Source organism: Polypterus senegalus, chromosome 7 (assembly GCF_016835505.1).
Source record: "Polypterus senegalus isolate Bchr_013 chromosome 7, ASM1683550v1, whole genome shotgun sequence".
NCBI classification, from domain to species: domain Eukaryota; kingdom Metazoa; phylum Chordata; class Cladistia; order Polypteriformes; family Polypteridae; genus Polypterus; species Polypterus senegalus.
In genome coordinates, this window is record NC_053160.1 from 178,914,032 (window position 1) to 178,941,999 (window position 27,968).

General features: G+C 41.2%; 1 protein-coding gene across 1 annotated transcript in view; it reads right to left on the reverse strand.

Moving 5' to 3' along the window:
• Positions 1-27,968, reverse strand: part of galt (galactose-1-phosphate uridylyltransferase) — a 249,190-nt gene that overhangs the window by 141,222 nt on the left and 80,000 nt on the right. The window contains exon 7 of the mRNA XM_039759657.1: positions 2,870-2,992. Coding sequence (XP_039615591.1) covers positions 2,870-2,992 — 123 coding nt within the window. The remainder of the gene's footprint in view (positions 1-2,869; positions 2,993-27,968) is intronic.

Sequence of the window (27,968 nt, forward strand, 5' to 3'; positions counted from 1 at the left end):
AAACAGTTAAGCTGATGGTTAAGTAAGTAAGTACATACATATTTCACTACCATAGCAGTAGAAGTTGCAGGCATTTTAATTTGGTGAAGCTCATACAAACAGAACATCAATATAAACATACAACAAGGACAAAGGTAGTCATCATGACACTACAGTCCATGACCATCTGGTTTGGTAGAAATACAGCCTTGGCCAAAAGTTTTGAGATTGACACAAATATTAATTTTTACAAAGTTTGCTGCCTCAGTTTTTTATGATGGCCATTTGCATCTACTCCAGAAGGTTCTGAAGAGTGATCACATGAATTGCAATTAATTGCAAAGTCCTTCTTTGCCATGGCAATGAACGTCATCCCAAAAATTCCATTTCCACTGCATGTCAGCCCTGCTACCAAAGGATCTGCTGACATCATTTCAGTGATCCTCTCGTTAACACTGGTGAGTGTCGACGAGGATGAGGACAAGGCAGGAGATCACTCTGTCATGCTGATTGAATTCGAATAGAGAGGTTCAATTGTTGTGAAGAAGGCTTCAGGGCACCCAAGAGAGTCTAGCAAGCACCAGGACTGATTCATGGTTTGGGATCGGGGCACCACCAGGGCAGAGCTTGCTCAGGAATGGCAGCAGGCAGGTGGGAGTCCATCTGCACGCACAGTGAGGGAGGCGAGGACTTCTGGAGGATGGCCTGATGTCAAGAAGGGCAGCAAAGAAGTCAAGAAAAACATCAGGGACAGACTGATATTCTGCAAAAGGTACAGGGATTGGACTGCTGAGGACTGTTGGGGGAAAGTCATTGTCTCTGATGAATCCCCTTTCTGATTGTTTGGGGCATCCGGAAAAAAGACAAGGTGAGCGGTGCTACCATCAGTCGTCTGTCACACCAGCAGTAAAGCATCCTGAGACAGACCCTTCAAGTCACCTGGGGTTGCTTCTCAGCCAAGGCAGTGGGCTCACTCAAACTTTTGCGGAAGAACATAGCCATGAATGAAAAATGGGACCAAAACATCCTCTGAGAGAAACTTCTTCCAACCATCCAAGAACAGTTTGGTGACCAACAATGCCTTTTCCAGCATGATGGAGCACCGGGCCATAAGGCAAAAGTGACAACTAAGTAAGTGGCTTGGGGAACAAAACATCAAAATTTTGGGTCTATGGCCAAGAAACTCCCCAGACCTTAATTCCATTGAGAATCCTCAAGAGACGGGTGGCAGAGGCAGCCTTTGGGGGTGGCAACTAGGGCAATCACCCCAGGCCCCGCACCTGAGGGGTGCCCTGTGATAGGAGATTCTTTTTGTCACTGTCAGCTCATCATACAAATATGCGGGGCCTCTGCAAGACATTCAAATCCATTATAGACTGAAATACAGTACGTGGTGGATTTCTTCGGAAACCACTCATAAACGAGGACTTGTTACTTTAGAAGCCTTTCCCGGTATCTACACCAATAACCAAGAAAGCTCTTAGCACAACATTTTTGGTTTCAAAATACCGTAATAATTACGCCCTTCAGTTTCGGATTTACACTGGGTCAGCAAAGAAGGCGACACTAATACCATGCAGGTGTCTCCAAATGGCCTTATCTCGACTCTTCTTTCTTGTCGAAATATAGAGTGAGACATCATGTTTCTTGCTTTTGGGTGAAAAGAGTGGTCCTCAGAAAGGCGTCCGTGAGTCATCGCCTCCAAGAAATAGCTCCTATCGCACAACTTGTGCTTGTAGCACCTCAGTTTGGCTTCGGAATTCGGACCTTGCATAGTGAGACATGGATACGTAATATTATGATTAGTGCATGAGTGTCTTCCAATTTCTTTGCTTCTATTTTTCATTTATAAGTTGGTTAAAGGCCACTAAACCAATATAAGAACAATTACAATACGTAATGTAATCAAACGGCCAATGGTACCTACATAAGGCACCATGTTTTTTAACAATAATAAGGTGGACAGCATTAGAGGCGGACAAGCCTGTGAGCGTGGTGGTACGGTATATAGCCTACACTTATGGCTCTTGGCCCCACATATGACACTCGCCCAAGGCCCCGCGTACTCCTAAGGACGTCTCTGTGGGTGGACAAACAAAAGCCCACCAATTCTGACAAACTCCAAGCATTGATGATGCAAGAATGGGCTGCCATCAATCAGGATTTGGCCCAGAAGTTGATTGACAGCCTGCCAGGGCGAATTGCAAAGGTCTTGAACAAGAAAGAAGGGCCAACACTTCAAATATTGACTCTTTGCATAAACTTTATGTAATTGTCAGTCACATTATGAAATGTGTGTAATTGTACTTCAGTATACCATAGAAACATCTGACAAAAAGATCTAAAAACAGTGAGGCAGCAAACTTTGTGAAAACCAACACTTGGGTTATTCTCAAAACTTGTAGCCACGACTGTACACTTAAGATATACTCGTCAAATAATGGACAATGACTGTATGTTAAATTCACACATCTCAAAGCTTGTAGATGATTACAAAAATCAGGTACTTGGATCAGTGAGAGGCTGAAATGAGCTCATGGCTGAGTTTTTCAGAGACATGATAACTTTTAAAAGATGAAACGCTTTACAGCAGCTTATGTCTTGCTGTGACATTAAGCAGCCACTAAGCCATGTAATTTACCCAGCATAGCAGCTAATCATACAGCAGGAACAAGGTGACTGTAATTAACTCCCCAGCAGCTATTTTCAACTGAAGTTATCATATCAGGGCCACAAACCTCATTTAACCTAATTTCGGTAGTGCCACTAAGTTTATGGATTTCTCAGCAAACCACCTTTCAGTCAGACATACAGTATGCACTACTAGAACATCTACTGTCATTCTGAATAGATATCTGCAGTAGAAGAAAAGACAATTGGAAGTACAAACCTTTCTCTGAGATTCTTGGTTGGCATAATCCAGCAACATTGGTACGCCATTCTTTTTGTAATAGTCTCGCTGGCATCGATCGGCTAAACTTGGCTCATTGGGAAGGAAATTACTGGCCCAAACCTGCAAAATAAAAATGTGCAGGTTGACATTCAAAAATCTGTCAACCACCGGACCTGAGGATTGCCGGATTTTGGATGGTTATATATGCTGTATATATTTAACAGAAAATGACTACTTCTACAGTCCTTTAAAAGAAAGATAATTAAACTCTAAATGAAAAGCAAATGAAATTTTAATGTTCACCAAGTAAATAAAACAGTTCTACTGAATTTTAGTTAGCCCTAGCCTCAGGAACAAAACATTTTTGAAACCAATCCAATGTAATATCAGTGGTAACCCACCCCTTCTTGTTGGCACGGTCAGGACAGGACAGGAAACTGTGTCACACTCTTGGAGGCCCCAATAACGAGCAACAAACATCTATGGGTACCCACAGCATTAGAGCAGCACATTTCCGTGACGCGATCCTTCGAAGCTTTAAACCCTGATGGCAATTCTGCATCCTCAGTTGTTAAGAGTTCTTTTTGGCGTACATCTCCAAAACAAGGTAGTCTCGTCAGCATTGTACACTTGTTCAGGACTTAAATGTTCATCACTAACTAACTTTGCAAATTCATCCATGTATGCACTAGCCACGTCTTTGTCTGCTGAACATTTTTCCCCACACACAGCACGAAACTGTCGCGGCTTGAAACGATGCAGCCAACCTTCTGAATATTCACACTTATGTTTCAATCCCAGCTCTTCATGAACCGCTTTGGCTTGTTCCTTTAATAAATCACCAAAAATTTCCACACTTTCATTTACACGAAGATTAAACCAGGTTATGAGAACTTGGTCCAGTTCCAAACTTTTTCCTTCCGTCATGGACTTCCTTACAAACCATTTGCTTTTTTGATCCACTGTCAGAAAAGAACTTTAACAGTTTTTCTTTCTGTTTTTTAAAATCATACACTGCTGAAGAGCTAATGTCGTATGTTTCACAAATGGTTCACACAGACATGCCGCTATCAAGTTTTTTTTTAGCACGTACACTTTCTCTGTGATCGACAACGCATGATGTTTAAATTTTACGCCACCTCTTTTTGTTGCTGAATCCATAATGGAGGCTATACAGCAGCAAATAAATAATAAAATGAGAAGGAATGCCTGTTAGTAGGTTCAAGCAAGACCCAATAACTGATTATCGACTACAGCGCCATCAAAACATAAACGGCGCCTCCAGAAAACAGTGGCATGCCAATGCAGTAAATTTGAAAATGCGATCCGAAATCCATGCCGGAAATCTGAAGGAATCCGATTATCGATGGCCTGATTTTTCTCAACCTGTAATTGTTATAAAATGCATATATTGTGCCAAGACACTGTCTACAGGAAATAGACCACCTAATGGACTTTTTCATTCAAAGGATACCTACGAGTGTAAGTCAATACTCACCTGTACTTTGTGATAATTTCGATTGGGTTGGCTGTACAGCTTTTTATCTCCACACACACATGCAGACACATGGTGAGTCTGTGGTTATAAATTACAAAGACACTGTCTACAGCGGGGGTCACCAACCTCTTTGAAACTGAGTAATACGAAGGGCTACTTGTTTGATACAAACTTCTTGAATAACATAAACTTGCACGGTTCGCCTTTAATATTATTAATATATTAATATTTATTTAATATATTATTATTATTAATATATTGGAAATTTTCCTTAGCTTTTCTGCCATGTTTTTCTTTATTTTTAGGGGGTAAAAACTGTGTCTAGCTCTCCATCGTAGCTCTACCCGTTTGCTTGTCTAAGTGAAGAGTGAGATGGAGGTTTGTCTTGCGCACGATATTGAACTTTGACCACAGACTACCTCCCAATCTCCATCAATGCAAGTGCTATTGATTCAAAAAGAACAGCAAAACAATCAAATACAATGTTTAGATGGAGCTCGATGGTGTCTAGTGCTATTTTTAGAATGTGCCCTGCGGGCAACTCACGTGGTTCCCACAGGCCCCGTGTTGGCTAACTCTGGTCTACAGGAAATGGATCACCTAATGGACCTTTTTATTTAGAATATACCTACGAGTGTAAGTCAGTACTAGCTGTTTCCCCACGACTCCACCCATGTAGTAGTGAAACTGAACAAACTTTAAAAATCAATTAAAAAAATGTAATACGGCCTCTTGATATACAATATTTCTGGTTTTGCTATCAGGGACAAGAATGTAGCTGTGATTTCTTTGCCAAAAATGTTAAAAGAAGGCAAAGTACCTCTGGCAAAGCGGAAGGTAGGTATGCTGCAATGTCAAATGTTGGCACCGTATCTGATAGCGTTCAGCTCTGACGGAAGAATGTCCCCCCACATGGGGAGAAGAGCACGTGGTCCTGATATCTCTACCAATACAATCTAAAACACATGTAGCTGTCATCTCTCTCTCAAAAACATCAAATGTTACTCCTTAAAAATCTGTAGGTGATAATGTCTCCTGAACAAATAGGTATCGTTAGCTAAGTGGGGGCAAGGTACGCTCCAACACGTGGTGAGAGGTAGAGTAACTCGAACAGATGCTGATGTGTGAGTGAGGAGGGCCCTGCTCGGCTCCCTACTCCTAAGGTCCCGCCTCCCCCTTCCCTTGGCCCCCTGCGTGTCTCTCAGATTTGCGCAAATAAATCGGTGCCTCAACCAAACTGTAATACTTACCGTGATGAGAAAAGTTGCAAAATCAACTGGAATTTTCAAGCAAATTATAGACAAAAACCCGATCTCGTAAAAAGCGGACAGACATACAAACAGACGTTGGATTTTAAATATATAGAGTGTCGCAGTAGAGGGCACTAGTGCTCCCTTGAACCCTCAGGTACCACGCCAAACACCTGGTAAAAGTGCTACAATTATTCTTTTTATTATAATAATGCACACTAAGCACCCTCCACTACACACTATACATAAATCAATAAACAATAATACCAACAATCAATAATTACAATCCTCCACTCCCAGACACGTTGCCCTCCTACCACCCAGCTCAGCTTGCCGTCTGGGAGCTCCCACAATCCTTTTATAGTTCCTGACCCGGAAGTGTTTCTCATCCTTCAGTCCATAATTCCCTATCACTTCCGGGTCAGATAAAAGTCCTTTTTTTTTAACATCATCCCTTCCGCTCATGTGACTTGGAAATACTTCCGGGGCATATGTCAAAAAGAAGTCTTCGGCCATCACTGCAGCTCCCTCTTGCGGCCCCTGTGCTATCCCGCAGGGATGAGGATAAAAACTACAACGTCCATGACTCCCTGCTGGTCTTCGGGGCACCTCCATACTGCAGGGAGGGCTCCATCTAGCGGCTTGGGGGACATGGCTGGGATAAACTTCTGGGCACATTCCACAAGAGATAAATATATATATAGAGAGATAATACCACCTCATGGTGGTATTAAGAGTTTGTTAAGATTATGTTTTGATATCATTGTCTGACTTTTTACGCTAAATTAATTGACATATACTGTGATACCTCTAAAATTAAGATTCCCAATTAAAATCAAACTATTAAAGATTAAACTATTCAGATCACTAGTGGGATTATATCAAGGACTGGATCTAAACCCTCTTTTGCTTGCAGTAATGAAGAACAGGTTGACAGATGAGGTCAGACAGAAGTCTCTGTGGACTGTGATGTTCACGGACAACATTTTAATCTGCAGTGAGAGTAGACAGCAGATTGAGACAAACCTGGAGAGGTGGTGGTCCTCACTGGAGACGTGGGGAATGAGAGTCAGTAGGAGTAAGATGGAGTACATGTGTGCTAAAGAGAGGGAAGGTGGTGGCCGGGTGTGACTGCAAGGAGCAGAGGTGATGAAGGTAGACAAATTTAAATACTTGGGTTTAACAGTCTAAAGCAGGGGTCCTCAATCACAGTCCTGGAGGGCCGCAGTAGCTGCAGGTTTTTGCTCCAACCCAGTTGCTTAATAAGAAGCACTTATTGCTCAAGTAACACCTCTGCTGGGAGAATCGAGAAAGTTCAAACCCTGTGAAATTCGCAACTGAACTTTTTTCTAAAATAATCGGGGGCGACTTTAAAGCAGAATCTGAGATAGCAGCGGCTTACCGCGTACGCGGATCAAACACCGTCAGACCCCGACCAAGATCTTTTATAGTTCGTTTTGAACGATTATCATTTAAGTTAGAGGTGATGGCACTCCTCAGAAAAAAGGAAGATATTATATATGAAAATAGCCACATTCGTGTCTTCCCTGACTTCTCTCCAGCAACAGCTATTAAACGCAGCCTTCTATAATATTAAACAGCGGCTACGGCAAGCCAGTGTCAAATACGGCCTCCTGTATCCGGCAAAACTGAAAGTGGAATGGCAGGGTCATTTCTATGTTTTCGCTAGCAAGGAGGAAGCAGAAAATGAATTAAGAAAGCTGATCCCGGGACTATTCTGATACATAATTGTGAGTCATGGCGGTAAATGATAATGCTAGGATTAATAATCTACTGTCTGATCTATTTGTTTTAAAATACGGGTTTTTTATCAGCATATATTCTCATATTCTTATTATTACTTACTTATTACTTATTATTACTTAGTATTACTAGGGCGCTAAATGTTTATGTTTTATTGTGCTTAATTACGTTTTCCTCCTCTTTTTTTTTTTCTCTTTTTCTTTTCTAATTATTTCATGTGTACCCTAAATGAGACTGTTCAATATCATACCCTTGGTTTACTGTTATTGCTATTACTGCATTAAGACTTGTTATGCTTATTTTGGACACATCTTTAACACCATCACCTGGGTTTATTATCTGGGGGTATCATCTTAATGCACTAAAATTGCTGAAGATTATATATATATATATTAAGTGCAAAATTCTTTTTTTTTTTTTCTTTTCCTCTTTTAAAGACTATATTGGTAACAGATATCTCTATCTTTTAACCTTAAAGCGCCACTGCATGGGGGCTTGATGTGCTTTGGACGTGCTCTGTCTCTGGGTATGTCAGAGGACTGGGACTGCATGAAGTGGGTTTTAGCCTCACCTGGGGAGGCAAAAGGGAGGGTGGGGGTTAAGGGGGGAAGAGAAAGAGAGCAGGCTTGATCTATACCTAATCTATCATCTCAATCTTTATAATTATAACTATCAACGTAATAATAAGCTGCATGGCAACAACTCTTGGGGAATAGGAAATTAAGACCTAAACTATTTCACTTCCAGTTAAGACTATAAAATGACATCAAAAACTCAGAATCAGTGTCTCCATGATGGGACAGTTAACTTCGTAAGCTGGAATGTTAAAGGCCTGAATCACGAATTAAAGAGAAAGAAAGTACTTTCTCACCTAACAGGTCTAAATGCTAAAATAGTATTTTTACAGGAAACCCACTTACTAAGTAAGGATCAGTTCCGCTGCAAAAGACTGGACTGGCCAAATGTTCCATTCTAGTTTTACAAAGAAAACTAGAGGGTGGGAATTCTCATACATAGAACAGTACCATTTGTAGCATCAGATGTAGTATTGGATCCTGAAGGGAGATATGTGATGGTCATGGGAGACTTATCTAACTGTAAAATGATTTTGATAAATGTTTATGCACCTAATGTTGATGATAAGGAATTTATACAAAATTTATTTGCATCCATTCCCAATCTGAACACTCATAAACTTATAATGGCTGGGGACTTTAATTGTGTTCTAAATCCACTTTTAGATAAGACTTCCTCCACAGGGGAACGCAACTAACACCGCAAAGATAATTACAAAGTTTATAACTGATCACAACTTATCAGATCCCTGGAGGTTTTAAACCCAAATTCAAGAACATATTCTTTCTACTCACCAGTACATCATTGCTACTCAAGGATTGATTACTTCTTTATAGATAATAACTTCTTGCCTAAGATTAAATCTTGTAAATACGATGCTATTGTTATTTCAGACCATGCTCCGATGATCTTGGAGCTGAAATTACTAAGCCCCATACACTCACCCGCAGATGGCCTCAACCGCTTCTATTAGCTGACGAGAATTGTACTGAATTTATATCCAAACAAATTGAATTCTTTCTAGAGACAAATACATCCCCTGAGATCTCTGCAGGAATACTCTGGGAAACTCTTAAGGCCTTCTTAAGAGGACAGATTATCTCATATCTTTCCCACAGAAATAAATCCGCAAGAAAGTAGCAGAGATAAAAGCGAAATTACTAAAATAGATGAAGAACATGCCAGACTACCAAGCGAGACTCTACATAAGAGGAGGCAGGCTCTACATTCAGAATTAAACCTCTTGACAACTAAAGAAACTGAACATCTAATTTACAAATCCAGACATCATTATTATGAACATGGAGAAAGCTAATAAGCTTTTAGCGCAACAAATTCACAAGCAAGATGCATAGCGCAATCTCGGTAATCACTAACACGAACGGAGATAAAATCATCGAACACAAAAATATAATGTACACTTTTAGAGACTACTATAAATCCCTATATACTACTGAGTTTAAAGAAGACAATATACAATCTAATGCATTTCTGGATACATTACAGATACCACAAATTGACGCTTTTAGTGTGGAGGAACTCGATAAACCTCTGTCATTATCAGAATTACTGGATGCTATAAAGTCACTCCAAGGTGGAAAAGCAGCAGGCCCTGACGGCTACCCTGCAGAGTTTTACAAGAAATTCTCCGCTCAGCTAGCTCCCTCCTATTAGCAACATTTACAGAAGCCAGAGATAACCAATCTCTTCCACAAACCTTTCGCCAAGCACTAATCACTGTCTTTCCAAAACAAAATAAGGACTTATTACAATGTGCATCATACAGACCAATTTCACTTCTGAATAACGACGTTAAAATACTCTCTAAAATCATAGCTAGAAGGATGGAGAAAGTGCTCCCTCAGTAATATCACAAGACCAAACTGGATTTATTAGGGGCCGACACTTATCTTCAAATCTTGACGCCTGTTTAATGTAATATACTCACCAACTAAATCAAACACCCCAGAAATATTATTATCATTGGATGCAGAAAAAGCATTCGACATGATTGAATGGAAATACCTTTTACTATTTTGGAGAAGTTTGGGTTTGGCCCAACATTTGTGCATGGATTAAATTACTGTATACTAACCCAGAAGCTTCAGTTTGCATCAATAACATTTGCTCAGACTACTTTAAACTAGAGCGTGGCACAAGACAAGGATGCCCTTTGTCACCACTGCTGTTTGCAATTGCCATTGAACCACTGGCAATACATTGTCGAAATACTGATCAGATAAAGGGGATTAGCAGAGAAGGACTGGAACAGAAAATCTCATTATATGCAGATGACATGGTACTGTATATATCGGACCCAGAAAATTCTGTGCCTGCAGTCTTAGCAGCACTCACAGAATTTCAAAAGCTCTCTGGTCTCAGAATTAATCTGAATAAAAGTGTACTCTTTCCGTGAATTCTCAAGCATATAATATTAGATTAGACACCCTTCCTTTTATCATTGCAGAACAGTTTAAATACCTCGGGGTAAACATCACAAGTAAACATAAAGCTCTTATCAACAAAATTTCGCGTCTGCATGGAAAAAATTAAACAAGACTTGCATAGATGGTCAACCCTTCATCTCACACTAGCTGGAAGAATTAACACTGTTAAGATGAATATTCTTCCTAAGCTCCTTTTTTTATTTCAAAACATACCAATATACATTAATAAATCGTTCTTTAAGCAATTAGATTCAACAATAACCTCATTTATTTGGAATTCTAAACATCCACGCATCAAAAGAGCGACCCTACAAAGACAAAAGGCAGAAGGCGGCATGGCTCTACCTAACTTCCAGTTTTATTACTGGGGCAAATATACAGTCGATAAGAACCTGGACACAAATAGAAGAACATACACAGGCATGGACCGCAATAGAAGTAAAATCCTGCAGTACTTCTTTGTATTCCTTGCTCTGTGCTCCAATAAACACACGTTATCGGCAATACACTAATAACCCAATTGTGCTCCACTCACTTAGAATCTGGAACCAATGTAGAAAGCATTTTAAGACGGAGAAGCTTCTTTCTGTGGCACCTGTGCAAGAGAACCACCTCTTTCAACCTTCACAAACATATGCAGTTTTAATATCTGGAAAAATTTGGAATTAACTTGCTTAGAGATCTTTATATAGACAACGTCTTTGCATCCTATGAACAATTACATTCCAAATTTAACATTCCAGCTACAAATTTCTTTCACTATCTTCAAATCAGGAACTTTGTTAAACAGAACCTTCCAGATTTTCCTCATCTTGCACCCTCATCCACGCTGGAAAAATATTGCTCAATTTCAAGGAGTTAGACTCCATCTCTACAATATATAAAATCATTTTACAATCCCTTCCTTTCAAAGATCCAAGAGGACACTGGGAAAATGACCTCTCAATTAATATATCAGAAAAGGAGTGGAAAGTAGCAATGCAGAGAATTCACTCGAGCTCCATATGCGCAAAGCATACAATTATACAACTCAAAATTATATATCGAGCACATCTGTCTCGACTAAAACTCTCCAAAATGTTTCCAGGGCATGATCCAACCTGCGAACGTTGCAACCAAGCCCCAGCCTCACTGGTCACATGTTCTGGGCCTGCACCAAATTAACATTATTCTGGACAAAAATTTTTAATTACCTCTCAGACAGCCTTGGACTCACAATCCCTCCTAACCCATTAACAGCTGTGTTTGGGGTTCTTCCAGAGGGTCTTAAAGTGGAGAAAGACAAACAAATTGTGATTGCATTCACTACACTGTTGGCACGCAGACTTATTCTGATAAACTGGAAGAACCCAAACTCTCCTCTTTTAAGTCAGTGGGAAAATGATGTGTTATATTATTTGAAATTGGAAAAAATCAAATACTCAGTTAGAGGATCTGTACAGACTTTTTTCAAAACATGGCAGGATCTAATCAGTAATATTTTAAAATAAGTTTATAAAGCACAGAGAATTTATTAATTTAGGTATTTTTACAAGCCTTAAATTTTACACGTTTGGCTTGCTCTCTCTCTCAGGGTGGGGATCGATCTGTTCTTAACATAATTCTTTTTTTGTAAAAACTTGATTGCTATGTATTGATTGTAATAAAATTAATAAATAAAAAAAAAAAAAAAAAGTAACACCTCTGCTTCACTTAAGTTGTCTCGCTCGTTAAGATTTTGAACCCTTATGGCTTATTTTAGTCTTAAACAGCTGTAGTCTTGGTTTTTTATTGCTCCAAATTAGCAATAACATGCAAATGACAAGAGAGACCAGCATTTCTCCAATTTAAGCTTGTTACCTTTTACACATCTGTGTGTATTTATCATGCACTGTTGGGTTTAATTAAGTGAAGAGAAAAAAGGGAAGGACTGAGAATTATTCATCCATTTTAGCCTTTAAATCATTTGGATGATATCCTTAGAAAGGGGAAGAAAATCTTGGATATGAGAATGACCTGACATAGCAGAGTTAAAACACCAACAAGCCATAAAATTACAATACTGACAAGAATTACTTTCTAATTAAGCAACCAGTTTAGAACAAAAACCTGCAGCCTCTGCGGCCCTTCGAGAACTGGGATTGAGGACCCCTGGTCTAAAGCAACGAAGAGTGCGACAGAGAGATGAAGAAGAGAGTACAGCGTGGACTGGAGTGGAGAAGAGTGGCAGGAGTGATTTGTGATAGAAGAGTACCCGAAAGAGTTATAAGGAAGGGTCTATAAATTGGTAGTGAGACCAGCTCATTCATCCATCCATTGTCTTCCGCTTATCCGAGGTCGGGTCGCAGGGGCAGCAGCTTGAGCAGAGAGGCCCAGACTTCCCTCTCCCCGGCCACTTCTTCCAGCTCTTCCGGGAGAATCCCAAGGCGTTCCCAGGCCAGCCGGGAGACATAGTCCCTCCAGCGTGTCCTGGGTCTTCCCTGGGGCCTCCTCCTGGTTGGATGTGCCCGGAATACCTCACCAGGGAGGCGTCCAGGAGGCATCCTGATCAGATGCCCGTGCCACCTCATCTGACTCCTTTCGATGCGGAGGAGTAGCGGCTCTACTCTGAACAAACTCCCGGATGACTGAGCTTCTCGCCCTATCTTTAAGGGAAAGCCCAGACACCCTGCAGAGGAAACGCATTTCAGCCACTTGTATTCACAATCTCGTTCTTTTGGTCACTACCCATAGCTCATGACCATAGGTGAGGGTAGGAACGCAGATCAACTGGTAAATTGAGAGCTTTGCCTTATGGCTCAGCTATTTTTTCACAACGACAGATCGATGTAGAGCCCACATCACTGCGGATGCCGCACCGATCCACCTGTCGATCTCACGGTCCATTCTTCCCTCACTCGTGAACAAGACCCTGAGATACTTGAACTTGAATGTTGTCTGGGGCTTTATGCCCCTGGTAGAGCCACCCAAGGCAAACTGGTCCTAGGTGAGGGATGAGACAAAGAGTGGTTCAACAAACCTCCAATGATGAGCAAAAACTCTGGACAACGTTTTTCCTTGCCCGGACGTGGGTCACCGGGGCCCCCCTTTGGAGCCAGGCCTGGAGGTGGGGCTCGATGGCGAGCGCCTGGTGGCCGGGCCTGCACCCATGGGGCTCGGCCAGGCACAGCCTGAAGAGGTAACGTGGGTCCTCCTTCCCATGGGCTCACCACCTATGGGAGGGGCCAAGGAGGTTGGGTGCAGTATGAGTTGGGTGGTGACTGAAGGCGGGGACCTTGGCGGTCTGATCCTCGGCTACAGAAACTGGCTCTTGGGACGTGGAATGTCACCTCTCTGAAGGAAGGAGTGAGACCAGCTATGTTGTATAATTTGGAGGCGGTGGCACTAACAAAAAAGACAGGAGGCAGAGCTGGAAGTGGAGGAGTTGAAGATGCTATGACTTTCGCTCAAAGTAATGAGAGTAGACAGGATTAGGAATGAGGATATTAGAGGAACAACACGGGTACAACAGTTTAGTGACCAACTGAGAGAGGCCCGATTGAGATGGTTTAAGCACGTGCAGAGGAGAGATGAGGGGTACATCGGGAAAAATATGTTGAGGGTGGGACCACCAGGCAAGAGGAAAACAAGAAGGTCAAAGAGGAGGTTTATGGATGTGCTGAGGGAGGACATGAAGGTAGTTGGTGTGGCAGAAAATTATATAAAAGACAGGGAGAGATGGAGACGGCTGATCTGCTATGGCGACACCTAATGGGAGCAGCTGGAAGAAGAAGAAGAATCCTGTAAGCTACTGTATACTGTAATTATAACATACTATTTATGTTTCTACAATTGTTTGGCTTATCGCACACTATATACCAGTTGGTCTCAAATGTGCTTCTAGGAGATCTCCATGGCATTTTGATCTCTTTATCAATGTTCAATCCTTTTATTTCAGCATCTTTATTAAATTAGATGGTTAAGATCTTTTCTCTTGTGACATAGCCTGGAAAACATTAGTGTGCTCTTTATTTTAGAATAAAATGTCACCAAGGGGTGTTATGTTGTCATATTTTGTGACACAATGGAGTGTATTGCTCACTTTATTTTATTACAGCTACTGTTGATTTGATTTTGTTCAGCTTAATTCAATTGCTGAAGACTTATGTTCCCACTTTCTTGTTTTGGAGTATTTTTAAAACAGCCTGTGAGCAATAAGCACAGGTATTGTATTTGTGAGAGGTCATCATTAAATGTAAGTCTTCAAAAATGTGGACTATATTTGGATGAAATATTAAAATGATGTGTACAACATTGGCATACACAAAAAAGTTGTCATTACTGGGCATTTATCATATAAATAGTGTGAATCCTACCCTGACAGAGATATCTACAACACGAAGAAAATTAAAAGAATGTGTGCCTTGAACTTATGTCCCACGTCTGTCTGTGTTGGGTTTGGGCGGCGGTGCACCCTAAGGTGGTCCACAGTTGATTGTTCTTCATGTCTGGCTACAAACACATCAGTTAACATCCAATTATTACGGAGCTGAATGGAACAAAAAGAAGCAGCGTTCTGCTAAGTATTCAGAAATAACTGCAGCATCCGAACTAACTTAACAAAACCACTTCTCCAATCTAACATTTGTTGCGGCTTGAAGTATTCAACTGTAACTTCAACATCTTGTAAAATAACTCATGGAAGCACAGAAAAGCACAGAGGTTCATGCGCAGCCATTAAATCTATCATATATTAGCTGGGAAACTAAAGGAAAATTTTCTCACATTTCATACTTTCAGATACAATAACGATCAGTTAAAAAGATAAGATGTTCCTCACTAGGTGGTGAAAAGAAAGTGCGCTATTGTGGTTTGAGAATGGAAAGATTAGGAGTGGAATATTGTAGAACAGTACAGGAACAGTGCAGGAGATTAATTTTGCCACCCTGCCTGCAGGATGTTGACCTTCTGTATGAAGCCAGCTATTCTCAAAGTCATTTTGGCAGGCTCCCCTGGAAATCCCTAAAGCTGTACCACATGCTGGCTGATCTCAGGATTCTACAGTACAACTCCTACAGAATATTAAATCCACTTAAAGCAGTGTATGCAGCAGCATTGTATTCCACTTCCATTGCTATACTCTTTACCAAGAGTGTTACTGAGCTGAATACCATAAATGTAAATTATAATATATTATAAAAGGTGTTATATCGAACAATGTGAATTCAAACTATTGCAGTAGGATTTCAATCTTTAGTAATTTTAGTAAAGTAAAATAAGAGTGGTCAGAAAATTAGGCACAGTATCAATAAATTACCTCAGAATATTGTAGATAGATAGATAGATAGATAGATAGATAGATAGATAGATAGATAGATAGATAGATAGATAGATAGATAGATAGATAGATAGATAGATAGATAGATAGATAGATAGAGGACACTATAAGACAGACAGACAGATATGAAAGGAACAATATAACAGATAGATAGATAGATAGATAGATAGATAGATAGATAGATAGATAGATAGATAGATAGATAGATAGACAGACAGATAGATAGATAGATAGATAGATAGATAGATAGAGGGCACTATATAAGAAAGACAGACAGATATGAAAGGCACAATATAACAGACAGAGAGATAGATAGATAGATAGATAGATAGATAGATAGATAGATAGATAGATAGATAGATAGATAGATAGATAGATAGAGTCATATGAAAAAGTTTGGGACCCCCTCTAAGCCTACATAACAATTGACTCTCCTTTCAACCAAAAAGATAACAGTGGTATGTCTTTCATTTTCTAGGATCATCTCAGTACTGGGGTGTTTTCCGAACAAACATTTTTAGTGAAGCAGTATTTAGTTGTATGAAATTAAATCAACTGTGAAAAACTGGTTGTGCAAAAGTTTGGGTCCCCTTGTCATTTTGCTGATTTGAATGCCTGTCACTACTCAATGCTGATTACTTGCAACACCAAATTGGTTGGATTAGCTCGTTAATCCTTGAACCTCATAGACAGGTGTGTCCATTCATGAGAAAAGGTATTTAAGGTGGTCAGTTGAAGGTTGTGCTTTCCTTTGACTCTCCTCTGAAGAGTGACAGACAGCATGGGATTCTCAAAGCAACTCTCAAAAGATCTGAAAACAAAGATTGTTCAGTCTCATGGTTTAGGGGAAGGCACTGTCAGTTTCAACTGTAAGGAATGGAATCAGGAAATGGAAGGCCACAGGCACAGTTGCTGTTAAACCAACCCAGCAGGTCTGGCAGGCCAAGAAAAATACAGGAGCGGCATATGACAAGATTGTGAGAACGGTTACAGACAACCCACAGATCACCTCCAAAGACCTGCAAGAACATCTTGCTGCAGATGGTGTATCTGTACATCATTCTATAATTTAATGCAATTTGCACAAAGAACATCTGTATGGCAGGGTGATGAGAAAGAAGCACTTACAAACGCTCATTTAGACAAGCCAGGTTCAATTTGGAACAAAGTGCTTTGAACTGATGAGAAAAAAATTAAGTTATTTGGTCATAAAAAAAAGCGCTTTGCATGGTGGAAGAAGAACACCGCATTTCAAGAAATACACCTGCTACCTTCTGTCAAATTTGGTGGAGGTTCCATCATGCTGTGGGGCTGTGTGGCTAGCTCAGAGACTGGGGCCCTTGTTAAAGTCAAGGTGTCGGGTGAATTCAATTCAATATCAACACAATCTTCAGGATGATGTTCAAGCATCAGTCACAAAGTTGAAGTTACGCAGGGGTTGGATATTCCAACAAGACAATGACCCAAAACACAGTTCAAAATCTACAAAGGCATTCATGCAGAAGGAGAAGTACAATGTTCTGGAATGGCCGTCACAGTCTTCTGACTTGAATATCATTGAAAATCTATGGGATGATTTGAAGCAGACTGTCTATCAAATTTAACTGAACTGGAGAGATGTTGTATGGAAGAATGATCAACAATACCTCCATCCAGAATCCAGACACTCATCAAAGGCTATAGGAGGACAGCGTCTAGAGGCTGTTAGATTAGCAAAACGAGGCTCAACTAAGCATTGATGTCATATCTCTGTTGGGGTGCCTAAATTTATGCACCTGTCTAATTCTGTTATGATGCATATTGCATATTTTCTGTTAATCCAATAAATTTAATGTCACTGCTGAGATACTAATGTTTCTATAAGGCATGTTGTATATTAAAAGGAAGTTGCTACTTTGAAAGCTCAGCCAATGATAAACAAAAATCCAAAGAATTAAGAGGGGTTCCCAAACGTTTTCATATGACTGTAGATAGATAGATAGATAGATAGTGTGATATGGCGCTATATAGTGCCCGACCCGGCACAGACTACGCAGAGGCACATATTCACACTCAAGACTTTTTTTATTTTTTCCTCTTCAGCCGTGGGCACACGTCTTCCCCGTGTCCCACCGGCCCAACACAGTCCCAAGCACAAAAACCCACACAAAACCCACACTTTCCTGCTCCACCACTCCTCCCAGGCAACCTCGTCCTCTTTCTCCCGATTCTGGCCTCGAGTGGAGGTGGCTGGCCCTTTTTATACCCCACCTGGAAGAGTTCCAGGTGGTTGACCACCTGGTCCTAATTGCCCTTCCGGGTGGGGCTGAGAAATCAAGCAGCCAGGCTGCGGAGTCCATGCAGCTCCCCCTAGCGGCCACCCAAGCACCCAACCAGGCTGTGGAGGACTCCATCTCCCATGTAGCCCTTCGGGTGGTTGGGGAATCACCGTCTGCCATGGAGGCTGCCACCAAGCATCCCGGGGGAGGTACTGAACTGTCCATGGTGGCTCCCCTGGAATATACGCAGCAGGGGCGTCCCGGTCGGGCATGGGACCAGGCTGTCCGTCACGATAGATAGATAGATAGATAGATAGATAGATAGATATGAATCATTTGGAAATAACTGCATGTATGTACTGTATATACAGTATTTGCCTTAAAATATGGTCTGATTTTCACCAAAGTTACAATAATGGACAGTCTGGTCTAACTAATAATGTACAAATTATTGTATTGTTCTTGTACATTTTGAGTACATCATTCATATATTGTCAGTGTAGTTTCAAAAAATTATGCAAACCCTTTGGAAATAACTGCATTTATGTATAAATGTGTCATATATTATGATCTGATCTTCATCTAACTTACAATAATGAACAAATACAATCCATTTTAACTAATAACACACAAACTGCTGTGTTTTTATTATACATATTGAACACATCATTCAAACATTGCGTCTCTGTCTTTGAACCTCTAGGCTAACGACTTTAAAAAAAGCTAATTGGACTCAGGAGTTAGCAAACCTCGAGTCCAACCAATGAAGTGAGACTGGAGGTCTGGTTTAGAGCAACTTTGACTGATAAACAAAAGACTTACATTTCTGAGCTGGCCATTCACAAGATGCATCTGCTGATGTGAAACACACCTTGCAAAAAAGAGCTACAGTCAAGAGTAATTCATCTGCATGAAGCTGGAAGGGGTTTCACAGTAAGTTCAAAGAGTTTAGATATTTGTCAATCCACAGCTGGACAAATTGAATATAAATGGAGATGATTTAGTACTGTGGCTACTCTCCCTAATAGTGGGCATACAGCCAAGATGACTGGAAAGGCAGAGCACAGAATGCTCAGCGAGTTAAAAAAGAACCCTAGGGCAACTGCTAAAGGCTTAAAGGAATCAGATGAGCATCTCTCTTTGTGATTCTACTATACATAGAATACATACATAGGCAGTACCTGTTCTAAACATTATCAATAGTTCATTATTGCATGGCACTAAAAGTGTCAGTCATTAAACCGTTACTTAAAAAGTCAGACCTAGATCTACACATACTAAATAATTATAGGCCTATTTCAAATTTACCCTTTCTCTCAAAAATACTAGAAAAAGTAGTTGCCAAGCAGCTTCAGTCAAAACTTACGCATTACAATTTATTTGAGACATTCCAGTCTGGTTTCCACACTGGTCATAGTACAGAAACGGCACTAACACCGGTTGTAAACAACATTCTGATATCCTCTGATGAAGGAAACTCCACTGTAATTATGTTGTTAGACTTAAGTGCAGCATTTGACACCATTGACCGTTCTATTTTACTACACAGGCTAGAAAATGATGCTGGGCTTACAGGCACCGCGCTCTCTTGGTTTAGTTCTTATTTATCAAATCGATTCCAATATGTATAGAAATGTGCTGACAGTACTCCATCATTATATAAAGAAGTGATATATGGTGTCTCGCAGGGCTCAGTACAGGGACCTTTACTGTTTTCACTTTACATGCTTCCACTGGCATCTCTCATTAGGAAACATAATGTTCATTTTCACTCGTTTGCAGAGGACACCCAGTTATACCTTTCATTTAGATCAAATGAAGTTTCTCTGATGTTGTCTTTAATTAGTTGTGTTAGTGAATTAAAGGAGTGGATGGATGAGAACTACTTGTCTTTAAACACAAATAAAACAGAGATGTTAATTGTTGGAGGGAATGACGCTAATCATAATAATATTCTGTCATCATTTAACTTAGTTGGAATCACCATTAATTTTACTGAATCAGCCCGCAATCTTGGAGTTCTCTTTGACTCTAGCATGTCACTTAAAGCGCATATTACAAAGTTGTCCAAATCAGGTTTCTTCCATCTTAAAAATGTTAGGGAAAGAAGGCACTGTCTAAATAAACAGGATTCTGAGAAATTAATTCATGCATTTATTTCTAGTAGGATTGACTACTGCAATGCGGTGTTCACTGGATGTTCAAACTGTTCTTTATACAGCCTCCAGTTAATCCAAAATGCTGCTGCAAGAATTATTACAAGAACAAGAAAATATGAACACATAACCCCAGTTCTTAAATCCTTACACTGGCTCCCAGTTAAGTTTAGGGCAGATTTCAAAATCCTCCTTTTAACATACAAAGCATTAAATGGCCAAGGTCCGGCTTACTTGTCTGAACTTATCATGACTTACAAACCAGAGCACACATTAAGATCTCAAGATGCTGGTCTGCTTATGAGTCCAAGAATTAATAAAATTACAGTGGGAGGTCGAGCTTTTAGTTACAGGGCCCATAAACTGTGGAGTGGTCTGCCTGCTGCTATAAGAGATGCCCCTTCGGTCTCAGCTTTTAAATCCCGGCTGAAGATTCACTACTTCAGTTTAGCACACCCTGACTAGAGCTGCTGATTAACTGTATAGACTGCATCTCTGCTGTTAGTCATTAACACATAAGTAACATGATAGTTATAATTGGATACTAACCTTCACCTATTCTTTTTCTCTTCTTGATACTCAAATGTGGCACTTGGTGCCACAACCCACCTGCCAAGTTGCTTTGCCTGCCTAAGGTAAAGTTATACAAAAATAAAGTGTATTGTATTATATAAAGCTTTTAACAGGTATGGTGTCAATGGAAAGACACCAAGGAAAATGTTACTGCTCTTTAAAACAAAAAAAGACAGACAGACAGACACATAGATAGATAGATAGATAGATAGATAGATAGATAGATAGATAGATAGATAGATAGATAGATAGATAGATAGATAGATAGATAGATAGATAGATAGATAGATAGATAGATAGATAGATAGATAGATAGATCACTCAACGACTGAAGTTTTTTTTTCCAAAGACCTCCTTGACACTCCACAACACTCTTGGGAAAATGTTTTGTAGTCTGATAAAACTATTGCAGTTGAATTGTTCAGGAAGAATACTTTGTAATATGTATAGTGTAGGTGGCATGGTGGCACAGTGTTAGCACTGCTGCCTCGCAGTTAGGAGACCCGGGTTCGCTTCCCGGGTCCTCCCTGCGTGGAGTTCGCATGTTCTCCCCGTGTCTGTGTGGGTTTCCTCCGGGCGCTCCGGTTTCCTCCCACAATCCAAAGACATGCAGGTTAGGTGGATTGGCGATTCTAAATTGGCCCTAGTGTGTGCTTGGTGTATGGGTGTGTCCTGCGGTGGGTTGGCACCCTGTCCGGGATTGGTTCCTGCCTTGTGCCCTGTGTTGGCTGGGATTGGCTCCAGCAGACCCCCGTGACCCTGTGTTCGGATTCAGCGCGCTGGAAAATGAATGGATGGATGTATAGTGTTAGTAAGTAAAATTTATTTATAAAGCACCTTTCACGAGCATGTCATCACAAAGAGCTGTACAACAATAAAATACATAAAAGTGCCATCCATACTTAGCAAAACAAGAAAAATAAAAAGAAGCAATAAAATAACAAAACAGGAAGGTCAGGTTGGGCAGCATTCATTGGTATAGCACATTGCCACACCCACCACACGAGGAAATGGCTCGGGATCCTGGTTGGCAACCCCCCAAGGCAGAGATGCAGTCCAATCCCACCCTCCGGAAATGACCATCTATCTGCCAGCCACTCGGGTCCTCAACAATGAAGATCCTGCGAGGCGGACCACCCTCAGGGAATCGCGCCACATGGCCGTAGTGCCATAACTGGATGAAAACAAAAATAAACTAAATGTCCAAACAGAGAGCCTAAACAAAAATGTCTTAATTTGCTTACTAAAATATTCAAATGACTCAGCTGTGTGCAACACTAACAGAAGACCAGTCCAAAGCCTTGGTGCAATGGACTGAAAAGCAAAATCATCACATAGCTTAAGCTGGGTACGAGGGATGGCTAAGAAGCCCTCTTGCCCAGACCTAAGTGCCCTACAGTCTGTATGGCAGTGCAGGAGGCCAGTAATATACTTAGGGGGTCTTGTCCACAGACAGCCCCATAGGTAAGCACCAAAGTTTTAAAACAAAATTCTATAATAAACCGGATGCCATTGCAATTCGTACAAGATGCACCCTCCAACTAGATTGAGTTAAAAGCCTAGCAGCTCTATTTTGGACTAACTGTAGCCAAGAAAGGGAGCAATTATTCAGACCAGCATACAGGGCATTATAGTAGTCAAGACACGAGGAGATAAAAGCATGTATAAGTATTTCCAATTCTGGCCTTGAGACTACAGTCCCCAATTTATAAAGATTTCTTAAATGAGAGAAACAAGAGCAAAAAACAGACAAGTGTATGGATTTAATGAGGGCACTGCATATCAACATGATAATATCATTCCAATGGCCAAGTATGGTACATGGAACATCATGAATTGAAGCTGATTTGCTGCTTTGAGGCCTGGACGGCCTGTAATTATTGATGGACAAATGAATTCCAAAAAAGACAGGGAAAGGTAGAGATATGCTCTAGAGAGGAGAGAACTGAAGGTCTGAAAAACCACCAAGATAGAATACATGTTTGTGAATGAGAGGGAGGACAGTGGAATGGTGAGGATGCAGGGAGTAGAGTTGGCGAAGGTGGATGAGTTTAAATATTTGGGATCAACAGTAAAGAGTAATGGGGATTGTGGAAGAAAAGTGAAGAAGAGAGTGCAGGCAGGGTGGAATGGGTGGAGAAGAGTGCTAGGAGTGATTTGTGACAGACGGGTATCAGCAAGAGTGAAAAGGAAGGAATACAGGACGGTAGTGAGACCAGCTGTGTTATATGGGTTGGAGACGGTGGCACTGACCAGAAAGCAGGAGACAGAGCCAGATTTGCATTGGGTGTGATAAGCATGGACAGGATTAGAAATGAGGACATTAGAGAGTCAGCTCAAGTCGGACGGTTGGGAGACAAAGTCAGAGAGGCGAGATTGCGTTGGTTTGGACTTGTGCAGAGGAGAGATGCTGGGTATATTGGGAGAAGGATGCTAAGGATAGAGCTGCCAGGGAAGAGGAAAAGAAGAAGGGCTAAGAGAAGGTTTATGGATGTGGTGAGAGAGGACATGCAGGTGATGGGGGTAACAGAGCAAGAAGTAGAGGACAGGAAGATATGGAAAAAAATGATCCGCTGTGACAATCCCTAACAGGAGCAGCCGAAAGAAGAAGAAGAAATTGGAGTTACATGACAATCATGACAGTAACAGCTGACAGAAGAGATCATCAGTATGCTTGTACAAAAGTGCCACCTACTAAATAATTAAATACACTTTGGAGATTCAAAATGTAAGAAAGTAAAGGTGGGTTGAATGTATTGATTTGTTAGATCTGACTGACACCACCACGGGAAAAAGTGGAATGAGCATTTAAGTTGTGTAATGGAGTTCTGGGACTTTGAGGAGGCTGGTAGCACAAAATCTCATCTTTGTAGCGCATATAGAAGGACCAAAATGCACTCGGGAGTAAGAAAAAGAGCAAACAGGCTTATATAGGTTTAGTTTACTTATTTATGTGAGTTCAGTGATTTGACTTTCTGCAACAAATGCTTACGATGGGCTGGTACCCTGACTAGTGGTTCCAGGTTTGGCTCCAGCTGCTGGTAACAAAATGGACTGATGTTGGGATGTAAAATAAATGATGTAATTTTAAATTATCCATTAAAGTGGATGATCTGCAAACCGCTTATTTATAACTGTATCTGTGTCATTCCTTAAAACATCATTTTTTTTTAACTTTAACTTTTTTTAAATACACTTGAACATGCCATCTCTAACCAAGTCTCTTCCTTTACAGAACAGATTGATTCTAATATGTCAAGCAATACTCACTGTCCTTGGCACACTGCGTTGGGCTAGAGCTACCAACATGTCACCTGTCATCATCCTTACAGATTTCTCCTCTATTTTGGACACAGTAAACCATCAGATCTTTTGTTCCACCCTCTCTGACCTTGGTATCACTGGTATCAAGTGCTTTGAATTCTGCCTCTTAGGGAAATCCTAACATGTGTTCCTATGAGGAGAGATGTCAAGGTTGCTTCAGGTAAGCACGGATGTGCCCCAAGAATCGGTGCTGGGTCCTCTCCTTTCCCTATACACCACCTCACTACACCACATCATCAAGCCCCATGGTTTCTCATATCAGAGCTATGCCAATGTACCCATCATTTCCTCTTGAGGATCACTCAGTATCGGTATCACTCGGTGCATAGGTGATTAGAATCTTTTCATGTCTCATTGATATTGCCACCTGGACGAATGAGCACCATCTCCAACTCATCCTGGCAAAGATGGACCCTTCTTGTTACCACAGCTCATCCTCACCATCTCTGTTCAGCTTGACTCACTATCGCTAACACCCTGCCAATTCAGTATGCAACCTTGGGGTGGTGACTGATGATTAGCTGTCTTTCACTGACCAAGTTGCAACAGAATCTCGGTCTGAAAGATTCACTCTATACAACATCCTCAAGATCAGGCCATATGCTGCACATCTCCTGGTCCAAGCTTTGGTCTTGTCACGTCTGGACTACTGCAACTCTCTCCTGGAAGGAGTACCAGAATGTGTTACCAAGTCGCTGCCGATGATTCAAAATTCAGTGATGCATCTGGTGTTCAACCAGCTGAGGTGAGCATATGTCACTCCTCTCTTCACATCGCTACATTGGCCTCCTGTAGCAGCACATATTAAGTTCAAATCCTTGATGCCTGACAATGTAGTAGTCAGTGGGTCAGCATCTATATAAATGGAGACACTTGTGAGGTCCCGTGCTCCTTCTCGACCACTCAGATCTGCTGATGAACGGCACCTGATGATGCCAGTTCTCCCTATCAAAGACTCTTTCATATATAGCTCCTAGCTAGTGGAATGAGCTGCTCACCTACCATTTAAAATTCTGACTCCTTCAATTTGTTTAACAAGTGTTTGAAGATTCTCTTGTTCTGTGAATTTCTATCTAATTGATAATGGCATTGATAGGTTCTTGTAGCCAAAGAAGTGTAACTAGCTTGTAGCAGTACTACTTCAAATATACATCTCCCAGTGGCCCCAGCAGGATAACGCTATAGGAGCAGATTCAGAGGGCTCAATGACTGCTGGGTGATGATTGAGTAGGCGAGATCTTTAATAAGAACACTAAACGATGCCTGGAGGATTGTAATCATCCGTCTGTTTGTTATTACCCATCACACACAAAACAGGATTAGGACTCAACCCCATGGATTACAGTTTCTATCTGGATGTACAGTAAGCACTTGTCCATGTGAGTTCAGCACAATTGGATACGTCTTCATCTACGGAACGCTCCCAATTACACCAAATCTTTATGCCACAATTGGAACCTGGTAGGACAAAACTTAACACTGCTTTCAGAGGGCTGTTCGCATGAATTTCATTTCACACATTCATCATCACCTGCTTCTGCTTCACTGGACAGTGTTGGACATTGTTGTTAGTGTTTATTGTTCGCTATGCAGTGCTGTAATTTATTACCACTGTTAAGGGTCTGGGGATGGCTTTGGAGTACGCGTTTTTGTGCAATAATCCAAAATTATTTGATTAATATATTCATTACTAGCCGTCCCCTGCGGCTCCGCCCGTGTAGTAGTGAAACAAGACAGTGAGGAGGGCCCTGCCTGGCTCCCCACTCCTGACGTCACGCTTCCCCCGCCCCTCAACCCAGCTGCCTGTGTCTCGGATTAGTGTGAATATATAGCTCCTGAAAGTAAACTATGATTCTTAGCATGATGAGAAAAGTCACAAAATCAACCAGAATGTTCAAGCAACAGTGCATCCGGAAAGTATTCACAGCGCATCACTTTTTCCACATTTTGTTATGTTACAGCCTTATTCCAAAATGGATTAAATTCATTTTTTTCCTCAGAATTCTACACACAACACCCCATAATGTTAACGTGAAAAAAGTTTACTTGAGATTTTTGCAAATTTATTAAAAAATAAAAAAATTGAGAAAGCACATGTACATAAGTATTCACAGCCTTTGCCATGAAGCTCAACATTGAGCTCAGGTGCATCCTGTTTCCCCTGATCATCCTTGAGATGTTTCTGCAGCTTAATTGGAGTCCATCTGTGGTAAATTCAGTTGATTGGACATGATTTGGAAAGGCACACACCTGTCTATAGAAGGTCCCTCAGTTGACAGTTCATGTCAGAGCACAAACCAAGCATGAAGTCAAAGGAATTGTCTGTAGACCTCTGAGACAGGATTGTCTTGAGGCACAAATCTGGGGAAGGTTACAGAAAAATTTCTGCTGCTTTGAAGGTCCCAATGAGCACAGTGGCCTCCATCATCCATAAGTGGAAGAAGTTTGAAACCACCAGGACTCTTCCTAGAGCTGGCCGGCCATCTAAACTGAGCGATCGGGGGAGAAGGGCCTTAGTCAGGGAGGTGACCAAGAACCCGATGGTCACTCTGTCAGAGCTCCAGAGGTCCTCTGTGGAGAGAGGAGAACATTCCAGAAGAACAACCATCTCTGCAGCAATCCACCAATCAGGCCTGTATAGTAGAATGGCCAGACGGAAGCCACTCCTTAGTAAAAGGTACATGGCAGCCCGCCTGGAGTTTGACAAAAGGCACCTGAAGGACTCTCAGTCCATGAGAAACAAAATTCTCTGGTCTGATGAGACAAAGATTGAACTCTCTGGTGTGAATGCCAGGCGTCACATTTGGAGGAAACCAGGCACCGCTCATCACCAGGCCAATACCATCCCTACAGTGAAGCATGGTGGTGGCAGCATCAAGCTGTGGGGATGTTTTTCAGTGGCAGGAACTGGGAGACTAGTCAGGATAAAGGGAAAGATGACTGCAGCAATGTACAGAGACATCCTGGATGAAAACCTGCTCCAGAGCACTCTTGACCTCAGACTGGGGGGACGGTTCATCTTTCAGCAGGACAACGACCCTAAGCACACAGCCAAGATATCAAAGGAGTCGCTTCAGGAAAACTCTGTGAATGTCCTTGAGTGGCCCAGCCAGAGCAGAGCCAGACTTGAATCTGATTGAACATCTCTGGAGAGATCTTAAAATGGCTGTGCACTGACGCTTCCCATCTAACCTGATGGAGCTTGAGAGGTGCTGCAAAGAGGAATGGGCAAAACGTAGCCAAGGATACGTGTGCCAAGCTTGTGGCATCATATTCAAAAAGACTTGAGGCTGGAATTGCTGCCAAAGGTGCATCGCCAAAGTATTGAGCAAAGGCTGTGAATACTTATGTAAGTTTTTTTTATTAATAAATTTGCACAAACCTCAAGTAAACTTTTTTCACATTGTCATTATGGGGTGTTGTGTGTAGAATTCTGAGGAAAAAAATGAATTTAATCCATTTTGGAATAAGGCTGTAACATAACAAAATGTGGAGAAAGTGATGCGCTGTGAATACTTTCCGGATGCACTGTAAATCTGTTAAGCTGTTCTCTCATTCGGTAGCTAAGCGGAGGTAAGGTACGCTCCGAGGCTGGCACATGAGTGAGGAGGGCCCTGTCCCTCTCCCCTCAGCCTGCTGCGTGTCTCTCGGATTCACGCAAATAAATCTGTACTGCAAGCAAACAATGATACATAGAACATTGAGATAAGTCACAAAATCAACAAGAATGTTCAAGCAAATTATGGAAAAAAAAAACCCTCTAAATCCGTCAAGTAGTTCTCTCATGAAAAACAGACAGACAGACTTATGTGTGTACCCATGTCCTCTACAAGCTTGCATTTTGTTTTGACGTTGTCACTTGTGATGATCGATTTTGTAATGTTGTCCTGTAACACTTGTTCCCAAACCGTTTCTCAATTGTCAGCTTCTTCTGTAAGTTGCTTTGGATAAAAT